Source organism: Gigantopelta aegis, chromosome 15 (genome assembly GCF_016097555.1).
Source record: "Gigantopelta aegis isolate Gae_Host chromosome 15, Gae_host_genome, whole genome shotgun sequence".
Lineage (NCBI taxonomy): Eukaryota > Metazoa > Mollusca > Gastropoda > Neomphalida > Peltospiridae > Gigantopelta > Gigantopelta aegis.
The window spans coordinates 39,588,405-39,600,649 of NC_054713.1; the positions used below are offsets into that span (position 1 = coordinate 39,588,405).

Consider the following 12,245-nt stretch of genomic DNA (forward strand, 5'->3'; position numbering starts at 1 on the left):
TAAAGATATTTATTTCAACAATTAAATACTAGGCAATCGCCCATTATCCATTGAATGTTCTCAGTGACTGACTAACAACACCAGGAGACTAGACAATCGCCCATTATCTCAAGATGCTCTCAATGAACAGTTTATAGGTACAGTTACAGATAGATTTAAACAACAAAATAGGCAATCGCCCATTATCCATTGAATGTTCTCAATGACTGACTAACAACATCAGGAGACTAGACAATCGCCCATTATCTCAAGATGCTCTCAATTAACAGTTAGTTAAGAGTTGTACACAAAATAACTATAATATTTAACTACAGTTACGGATATTTATTTAAACAACCAAAAGACTAGGCAATCGCCCATTATCCATTGAATGTTCTCAGTGACTGACTAACAACACCAGGAGACTAGACAATCGCCCATTATCTCAAGATGCTCTCAATGAACAGTTAGTTAAGAGTTATACAGCAAAGAACTATAATATTACATATAGCTATAGGTACAGTTACAGATATTTATTTAAACAACCAAAAGACTAGGCAATCGCCCATTATCCATTGAATGTTCTCAGTGACTGACTAACAACACCAGGAGACTAGACAATCGCCCATTATCTCAAGATGCTCTCAATGAACAGTTAGTTAAGAGTTGTACACAAAATAACTATAATATTTAACTACAGTTACGGATATTTATTTAAACAACCAAAAGACTAGGCAATCGCCCATTATCCATTGAATGTTCTCAATGACTGACTAACAACACCAGGAGACTAGACAATCGCCCATTATCTCAAGATGCTCTCAATGAACAGTTAGTTAAGAGTTGTACACAAAATAACTATAATATTTAACTACAGTTACGGATATTTATTTAAACAACCAAAAGACTAGGCAATCGCCCATTATCCATTGAATGTTCTCAGTGACTGACTAACAACACCAGGAGACTAGACAATCGCCCATTATCTCAAGATGCTCTCAATGAACAGTTAGTTAAGTGTTATACAGCAAAGAACTATAATATTACATATAGCTATAGGTACAGTTACAGATATTTATTTAAACAACCAAAAGACTAGGCAATCGCCCATTATCCATTGAATGTTCTCAATGACTGACTAACAACACCAGGAGACTAGACAATCGCCCATTATCTCAAGATGCTCTCAATGACCAGTTAGTTAAGAGTTGTACACAAAATAACTATAATATTTAACTACAGTTACGGATATTTATTTAAACAACCAAAAGACTAGGCAATCGCCCATTATCCATTGAATGTTCTCAGTGACTGACTAACAACACCAGGAGACTAGACAATCGCCCATTATCTCAAGATGCTCTCAATGACCAGTTAGTTAAGAGTTGTACACAAAATAACTATAATATTTAACTACAGTTACGGATATTTATTTAAACAACCAAAAGACTAGGCAATCGCCCATTATCCATTGAATGTTCTCAGTGACTGACTAACAACACCAGGAGACTAGACAATCGCCCATTATCTCAAGATGCTCTCAATGAACAGTTAGTTAAGAGTTATACAGCAAAGAACTATAATATTACATATAGCTATAGGTACAGTTACAGATATTTATTTAAACAACCAAAAGACTAGGCAATCGCCCATTATCCATTGAATGTTCTCAATGACTGACTAACAACACCAGGAGACTAGACAATCGCCCATTATCTCAAGATGCTCTCAATTAACAGTTAGTTAAGAGTTGTACACAAAAGAACTATAATATTACATATAGCTATATGTACAGTTACAGATATTTATTTAAACAACCAAAAGACTAGGCAATCGCCCATTATCCATTGAATGTTCTCAATGACTGACTAACAACACCAGGAGACTAGACAATCGCCCATTATCTCAAGATGCTCTCAATTAACAGTTAGTTAAGAGTTGTACACAAAATAACTATAATATTTAACTACAGTTACGGATATTTATTTAAACAACCAAAAGACTAGGCAATCGCCCATTATCCATTGAATGTTCTCAATGACTGACTAACAACACCAGGAGACTAGACAATCGCCCATTATCTCAAGATGCTCTCAATGAACAGTTAGTTAAGAGTTGTACACAAAATAACTATAATATTTAACTACAGTTACGGATATTTATTTAAACAACCAAAAGACTAGGCAATCGCCCATTATCCATTGAATGTTCTCAGTGACTGACTAACAACACCAGGAGACTAGACAATCGCCCATTATCTCAAGATGCTCTCAATGAACAGTTAGTTAAGAGTTATACACCAAAGAACTATAATATTACATATAGCTATAGGTACAGTTACAGATATTTATTTAAACAACCAAAAGACTAGGCAATCGCCCATTATCCATTGAATGTTCTCAATGACTGACTAACAACACCAGGAGACTAGACAATCGCCCATTATCTCAAGATGCTCTCAATGAACAGTTAGTTAAGAGTTGTACACAAAATAACTATAATATTTAACTACAGTTACGGATATTTATTTAAACAACCAAAAGACTAGGCAATCGCCCATTATCCATTGAATGTTCTCAGTGACTGACTAACAACACCAGGAGACTAGACAATCGCCCATTATCTCAAGATGCCCTCAATGAACAGTTAGTTAAGTGTTATACAGCAAAGAACTATAATATTACATATAGCTATAGGTACAGTTACAGATATTTATTTAAACAACCAAAAGACTAGGCAATCGCCCATTATCCATTGAATGTTCTCAATGACTGACTAACAACACCAGGAGACTAGACAATCGCCCATTATCTGAAGATGCTCTCAATGACCAGTTAGTTAAGAGTTGTACACAAAATAACTATAATATTTAACTACAGTTACGGATATTTATGTAAACAACCAAAAGACTAGGCAATCGCCCATTATCCATTGAATGTTCTCAGTGACTGACTAACAACACCAGGAGACTAGACAATCGCCCATTATCTCAAGATGCTCTCAATGAACAGTTAGTTAAGAGTTCTACACCAAAGAACTATAATATTTAACTACAGTTACGGATATTTATTTAAACAACCAAAAGACTAGGCAATCGCCCATTATCCATTGAATGTTCTCAGTGACTGACTAACAACACCAGGAGACTAGACAATCGCCCATTATCTCAAGATGCTCTCAATGAACAGTTAGTTAAGAGTTCTACACCAAAGAACTATAATATTACATATAGCTATAGGTACAGTTACAGATATTTATTTAAACAACCAACAGACTAGGCAATCGCCCATTATCCATTGAATGTTCTCAATGACTGACTAACAACACCAGGAGACTAGACAATCGCCCATTATCTCAAGATGCTCTCAATTAACAGTTAGTTAAGAGTTGTACACAAAATAACTATAATATTTAACTACAGTTACGGATTTAAACAACCAAAAGACTAGGCAATCGCCCATTATCCATTGAATGTTCTCAGTGACTGACTAACAACACCAGGAGACTAGACAATCGCCCATTATCTCAAGATGCTCTCAATTAACAGTTAGTTAAGAGTTGTACACAAAATAACTATAATATTTAACTACAGTTACGGATATTTATTTAAACAACCAAAAGACTAGGCAATCGCCCATTATCCATTGAATGTTCTCAGTGACTGACTAACAACACCAGGAGACTAGACAATCGCCCATTATCTCAAGATGCTCTCAATGAACAGTTAGTTAAGTGTTATACAGCAAAGAACTATAATATTACATATAGCTATAGGTACAGTTACAGATATTTATTTAAACAACCAAAAGACTAGGCAATCGCCCATTATCCATTGAATGTTCTCAATGACTGACTAACAACACCAGGAGACTAGACAATCGCCCATTATCTCAAGATGCTCTCAATGAACAGTTAGTTAAGAGTTGTACACAAAATAACTATAATATTTAACTACAGTTACGGATATTTATTTAAACAACCAAAAGACTAGGCAATCGCCCATTATCCATTGAATGTTCTCAGTGACTGACTAACAACACCAGGAGACTAGACAATCGCCCATTATCTCAAGATGCTCTCAATGAACAGTTAGTTAAGAGTTATACACCAAAGAACTATAATATTACATATAGCTATAGGTACAGTTACAGATATTTATTTAAACAACCAAAAGACTAGGCAATCGCCCATTATCCATTGAATGTTCTCAGTGACTGACTAACAACACCAGGAGACTAGACAATCGCCCATTATCTCAAGATGCTCTCAATGAACAGTTAGTTAAGAGTTATACACCAAAGAACTATAATATTAGATATAGTTATAGGTACAGTTACAGATATTTATTTAAACAACCAAAAGACTAGGCAATCGCCCATTATCCGTTGAATGTTCTCAGTGACTGACTAACAACACCAGGAGACTAGACAATCGCCCATTATCTCAAGATGCTCTCAGTGACCAGTTAGTTAAGAGTTATACACAAAATAACTATAATATTTAACTACAGTCACGAATATTTATTTAAACAACCAAAAGACTAGGCAATCGCCCATTATGCATTGAATGTTCTCAGTGACTGACTAACAACATCGGGATACTAGACAATCGCCCATTATCTCAAGATGCTCTCAATGAACAGTTAGTTAAGAGTTAAACAAGTAGTGTAATTACAGTTGGATCCCAAAACTTTATTTAAACAACCAAAAGACTAGGATCGCCCATTATCCATTGAATGTTCTTGACTGACTAACAACACCAAAAGACTAGGCAATCGCCCATTATCTCATTGAATGCTCTCAATGACTGAGTAACAGTTATACACCAGGAGACATAATAGACATAACGCGTTTTCCAGGTTAAGCGATAACACTACGGTTCCGGTCTATTAACCAACAGTGCTTTAAGCAAACCGGAAATAGTTTGTCTCCCATCAAGATGTCAATCATCACGGACATTGAACAGTTAGTTAAGAGTTGTACAGATGCTCTCAAGAACAGTTAGTAAGTTACCAAAGAACATATAGCTATAGGTACAGTTACAGATATTTATTTAAACAACCAAAAGACTAGGCAATCGCCCATTATCCATTGAATGTTCTCAATGACTGACTAACAACACCAGGAGACTAGACAATCGCCCATTATCTCAAGATGCTCTCAATTAACAGTTAGTTAAGAGTTGTACACAAAATAACTATAATATTTAACTACAGTTACGGATATTTATTTAAACAGCCAAAAGACTATATCCATTGAATTTAACTACAGTTACGGATATTTATTTAAACAACAGGAGACTAGAAATCGCCCATTATCTCAAGATGCTCTCAATCAGTTAGTTAAGAGTTATACACCAAAGAACTATAATATATAGCTATAGGTACATTGATATTTATTTAAACAACCAAAAGACTAGGCAATCGCCCATTATCCATTGAATGTTCTCAGTGACTGACTAACAACACCAGGAGACTAGACAATCGCCAATTATCTCAAGATGCTCTCAATGACCAGTTAGTTAAGTTATACACAAAATAACTACAATATTTAACTACAGTTACGGATATTTATTTAAACAACCAAAAGACTAGGCAATCGCCCATTATCCATTGAATGTTCTCAGTGACTGACTAACAACACCAGGAGACTAGACAATCGCCCATTATCTCAAGATGCTCTCAGTGACCAGTTAGTTAAGAGTTATACACAAAATAACTATAATATTTAACTACAGTTACGGATATTTATTTAAACAACCAAAAGACTAGGCAATCGCCCATTATCCATTGAATGTTCTCAGTGACTGACTAACAACACCAGGAGACTAGACAATCGCCCATTATCTCAAGATGCTCTCAATGAACAGTTAGTTAATAGTTATACACCAAAAAACTATTATATTACATATAGTTATAGGTACAGTTACAGATATTTATTTAAATAACCAAAAGACTAGGCAATCGCCCATTATCCATTGAATGTTCTCAGTGACCGACTAACAACACCAGGAGACTAGACAATCGCCCATTATATCAAGATGCTCACAATGAACAGTTAGTTAAGAGTTATACACAAAATAACTATAATATTTAACTACAGTTACAGATATTTATTTAAACAACCAAAAGACTAGGCAATCGCCCATTATCCATTGAATGTTCTCAGTGACTGACTAACAACATCGTGAGACTAGACAATCGCCCATTATCTCAAGATGCTCTCAATGAACAGTTAGTTAAGAGTTGTACACAAAATAACTATAATATTTAACTACAGTTATCCCGGATATTTATTTAAACAACCAAAAGACTAGGCAATCGCCCATTATCCATTGAATGTTCTCAGTGACTGACTAACAACACCAGGAGACTAGACAATCGCCCATTATCTCAAAATGCCCTCAATGAACAGTTAGTTAAGTGTTATACAGCAAAGAACTATAATATTACATATAGCTATAGGTACAGTTACAGATATTTATTTAAACAACCAAAAGACTAGGCAATCGCCCATTATCCATTGAATGTTCTCAATGACTGACTAACAACACCAGGAGACTAGACAATCGCCCATTATCTGAAGATGCTCTCAATGACCAGTTAGTTAAGAGTTGTACACAAAATAACTATAATATTTAACTACAGTTACGGATATTTATGTAAACAACCAAAAGACTAGGCAATCGCCCATTATCCATTGAATGTTCTCAGTGACTGACTAACAACACCAGGAGACTAGACAATCGCCCATTATCTCAAGATGCTCTCAATGAACAGTTAGTTAAGAGTTCTACACCAAAGAACTATAATATTTAACTACAGTTACGGATATTTATTTAAACAACCAAAAGACTAGGCAATCGCCCATTATCCATTGAATGTTCTCAGTGACTGACTAACAACACCAGGAGACTAGACAATCGCCCATTATCTCAAGATGCTCTCAATGAACAGTTAATTAAGAGTTCTACACCAAAGAACTATAATATTACATATAGCTATAGGTACAGTTACAGATATTTATTTAAACAACCAAAAGACTAGGCAATCGCCCATTATCCATTGAATGTTCTCAATGACTGACTAACAACACCAGGAGACTAGACAATCGCCCATTATCTCAAGATGCTCTCAATTAACAGTTAGTTAAGAGTTGTACACAAAATAACTATAATATTTAACTACAGTTACGGATATTTACTTAAACAACCAAAAGACTAGGCAATCGCCCATTATCCATTGAATGTTCTCAGTGACTGACTAACAACACCAGGAGACTAGACAATCGCCCATTATCTCAAGATGCTCTCAATTAACAGTTAGTTAAGAGTTGTACACAAAATAACTATAATATTTAACTACAGTTACGGATATTTATTTAAACAAACAAAAGACTAGGCAATCGCCCATTATCCATTGAATGTTCTCAGTGACTGACTAACAACACCAGGAGACTAGACAATCGCCCATTATCTCAAGATGCTCTCAATGAACAGTTAGTTAAGTGTTATACAGCAAAGAACTATAATATTACATATAGCTATAGGTACAGTTACAGATATTTATTTAAACAACCAAAAGACTAGGCAATCGCCCATTATCCATTGAATGTTCTCAATGACTGACTAACAACACCAGGAGACTAGACAATCGCCCATTATCTCAAGATGCTCTCAATGAACAGTTAGTTAAGAGTTGTACACAAAATAACTATAATATTTAACTACAGTTACGGATATTTATTTAAACAACCAAAAGACTAGGCAATCGCCCATTATCCATTGAATGTTCTCAGTGACTGACTAACAACACCAGGAGACTAGACAATCGCCCATTATCTCAAGATGCTCTCAATGAACAGTTAGTTAAGAGTTATACACCAAAGAACTATAATATTACATATAGCTATAGGTACAGTTACAGATATTTATTTAAACAACCAAAAGACTAGGCAATCGCCCATTATCCATTGAATGTTCTCAATGACTGACTAACAACACCAGGAGACTAGACAATCGCCCATTATCTCAAGATGCTCTCAATGAACAGTTAGTTAAGAGTTATACACCAAAGAACTATTATATTACATATAGTTATAGGTACAGTTACAGATATTTATTTAAACAACCAAAAGACTAGGCAATCGCCGATTATCCATTGAATGTTCTCAGTGACCGACTAACAACACCAGGAGACTAGACAATCGCCCATTATATCAAGATGCTCACAATGAACAGTTAGTTAAGAGTTATACACAAAATAACTATAATATTTAACTACAGTCACGAATATTTATTTAAACAACCAAAAGACTAGGCAATCGCCCATTATGCATTGAATGTTCTCAGTGACTGACTAACAACATCGGGATACTAGACAATCGCCCATTATCTCAAGATGCTCTCAATGAACAGTTAGTTAAAATAATTAATTATCTATTCCAGATTTAATAAACAAGAAAGTGTAATTATTGAGTTGGATCCCAAAACTTTACTTTAAAGTAATTTAAATTGGATAACCTATTAATTTAGAATGATCGCAGAGGAAGCTAAAGACAATCGTCCATTTACCTCTCAATGCTGTCTAAAACGTAAGAAAAATATACAATAAAACGTTATAACTGCGAAGTTTAGCTCGATCAGCTGATTGCTGTCAAAATTTGGATCCAACTGTTTACAACTGACGTAACAGTTATATTTATACCCCAACATTGACGTCACTGGTCTTTTTTTAATCTCTAGTATGACGTCAAATATACTCTCAAGAAAAACACAATATGGTCTTACAATACACAACGGATACACAAATCAGCGAATATCTAAGCATATATTTCTAATATCAATGTTATTTATAATCCATAACGTTAATCAAAACAACAACATCGTTTTCACAGGTTAAGCGATAACACTACGGTTCCGGTCTATTAACCAACAGTGCTTTACAGCAAACCGGAAATAGTTTGTCTCGTGCATTTCCGCTCGCAAAGCAGACGACATTTAACAAGAAATACTTAAGTTTTTTATGAAATAACTCAAATACTAATATTCAGTTAAGTATTTCCTGAACTATAATGACACATAATTTAATCACGGACATTGGCCTGTCCATCTACACGTTAATTACTTCAAAACGTGGAAGAAATAAAAAAGGTAAACGTCAAGTTTCAACATAGCTGACCACGGTGAAAAATTGAAATTTAATTTTAAAGGATCATGCTCTTTGAAACAATTAATTTCACAACAGTAGTCCCCGTCCGTAATCATATAAATGAATACACGTTTAGTAGTTTCCGTCCGTAATCATATAAATGAATACACGTTTAGTAGTTCCCGCCTGTAATGATATAAATCAATACACGTTTAATAGTCCTCGGCTGTAATGATATAAAATCAATACACGTTTAGTAGTCCCCGCCTATAATGATGTAATTCAATAAACGTTTAGTAGTCCCGCCTGTAAAAAAAATTGAAAATAGCTAAATATCTTCAAATGCATGAGTTTAAGTCGCATAGATATCGAGTTCTGCGCATAAAATACAAAGAGGCAATACAAAATTAAATAAATAAAAAAGATGAAAACAACCCACCCCACCCCAGTAGTAAACAACAAACACAAAGAAACATGCACACATACACAAGCACAAAATAAAAAACCGAATCGGAACAAAAATTAAACACACACATACACGCACACGCACGCACACACACAAAAAAAAAAAAAGAAAAAGGAACAACAAAACCAACAACAAAACAAAACAAACAAAAACGACACCAGATATCAAAACAACCTAAAACGAAACAAAACAAAAACATAGAAACCCAAAACTAACAATATCAACAACAACAATAATAAAATGACAACAAAATTTAAAAATTACCCAATAAAAAACCCTCAAAGACCCCACCCCCACAAAAACCCCCACAAAAAACAACAACACAACAACAACTAAGAAATAATAATAATTTAAAAAAAATGCTCACCCACACCACACACTCCAAAAAACCCATCTGAACCCCCTCTGAACCCCATATAACTAAAATAAATTAAGACTGTTTAATACAAATATGTCGTATAAAACGTCCTGGCTGAAAGAATGTTCTGTCCAAGATCGTGTGGGATAGATTAATTTGCATTTTCTCCAGGCGCGTGTGCTCAAAGCTGATTTTCTTTTCTTTTTTATTAAATAGTTTCAGGACTCGATAATGTACCATTAAACATCCATTTTCTTAAAGTGACAGACCCTAGTTTTTATGCACTACGACGTATTGGTTTCTACCTATTAAAGCCAATTGAGATCTTTTAAATTAGAAGTAATTACATTTTTCATAATTCTAAAATAAAAACGCACGTTCGTCTGAGAAATAATGGTTATCTACACAAGCTCTAGTCTATTTTTGGACGGTGTTTCCCCGTTAAAACACCAAAGACTTCAGTTTATTTCTGTTGTAACCGTATACAAATGTGTTACAGGTTTGTAGATTAAATGTGTTACAGGTTTGTAGATGTACAAAACTTAGTATCCTTTTTCACGGCCAAAACTACGGTCTGCTACTTTAAACCTTACCTTGAACACCAAGACAAAACAAAGTGACCACCAATAACACGTTTCCCTGCATCTCGGAGGAATTCTGAAGAATATAAAAGACGAATGAAAACAAAAATTGTTGAGGCGTTGACAGTATCATCGTATGTATTTTTTAACACTACGTAAGGTAGACCATATTTTCGATCATGTATAATTGTTGTATCCACTTCTAGATGAACAACTTTATTTTAGCTCTGTACAGTTAGCAGTATTTGTCAGACAGTCAGACAGACAGACGGACGGACAAATCGGAAGGAGAATAAATATAGACAGACAGATATACGGACAACAGCTTAGAGATTAAATATATACATACATATATACATACACATAGAAGTATCTACAAAAAGTCTGTTTTGTACAACGACTCCACCTGGGCCCGTGCTTTGAATGGCGTTGCCATGACGTTAAAGTCTGGACTTTATTAAAGTCTAGACTTTAAGGTTTATAAGCACGGGGCCAGAGCACGTTGATTATTAATCATCGCCTATTGGTTGTAAAACATTTGGTAGTTTTTGACATATAGTCTTAGAGAGGAATCCCGCTAAATTTTTCCATTAGTAGCAAAAGATCTTTACATGCACCATCCCACAGACGGGATATCACATACGACGGCATTTGATATACCAGACGTGGTGCACTGACTGAAAAGAGAAATAGCCCAATGGGCCCACAGACGAGGATCGATCCCATACCGACTGCGTATCAGGTGAGCGCTTTACCACTTGGCTACGTCCCGACTCTAAACGTATATACATACAGACACTCACACATAGAGACAAACAGCTCAGAAAAAGATAAGACAGACGGACGGATAAACGTACAAACAATAAATCTGGAAATACAGGCAACACATTTAGAGACAGACAACTCAAAACGATAAGAGAGACATACATATTACACACGAATACGAATACGACTATTTTTATTTCGATTGCCAATCAATACAGAAAGAGTCAGACAGTCAGACAAATAGACAGAAACTCATATAGAGAATAAGAGAATACAGATAAATAACTTATATAGAAAATACAGCAAGAGACACACAGACAAACAGACAGACAAACAGACAGACATATAACTCGTATAGAGACGTTGAGAATACAGAAAGAGACGGACAGACAGACAGACAGATAACTCCTATAGAGAATTATAGAATATAGAAAGAGATAGACAGACAAACAGATAGACAGAAAACTCATATAGATAATTAGAAAATACAGAAAGAGATAAACGTACGTACAGATAGACAGAACAAGTTGTAATAAAATAGTGACAGTGGTGTTAAACTTACATGTTGCCTGTGCTTATGCACTTCTGTTTTTCACGAACACAGTTTTATAGTCTTTCAACCCTTACAAGCATCGACTAACTACATAAGAGGTTCATTCATGCATTCATTAAATTTTAATAGGTTCAACAATATAAGAAAGAAAGGTCCGTCGTTCCTAGTTCACACGCAGTATTTTTTCGTTCTTGTCTTTCACCTGCATGGCGAAAAAAAGTTAATTATAGCATGTCAACCTGCAGATCGAAATACGTCAAGTGACTTTGTATTTCCCTTTTTTTTAAAGTTTCGTCTTCATGAGTCCTTATCTTGTTAATTATTACAGGTCGAGTCGGCTATTGAAAAAGCTACATGCATTTGTATCTTACTTGACTTCGTATCATGAGAATCAT

The 12,245-nt window shown here is 34.8% G+C and overlaps 1 protein-coding gene across 2 annotated transcripts in view; it reads right to left on the minus strand.

Moving 5' to 3' along the window:
- Positions 1-11,913, minus strand: part of LOC121390567 (EGF-like domain-containing protein 1) — a 68,517-nt gene extending 56,604 nt beyond the window's left edge. The window contains exons 1-2 of one of the 2 annotated variants that reach the window (XM_041522410.1): positions 11,860-11,913; positions 10,545-10,608 (exon numbers count right to left, since the gene is read on the minus strand). In XM_041522410.1, coding sequence (XP_041378344.1) covers positions 10,545-10,596 — 52 coding nt within the window. In that variant the 5' untranslated portion in view covers positions 10,597-10,608; positions 11,860-11,913. The remainder of the gene's footprint in view (positions 1-10,544; positions 10,609-11,859) is intronic. The other variant, XM_041522412.1, reaches the window with a different exon arrangement.
- Positions 11,914-12,245: the final 332 nt, after the last annotated feature.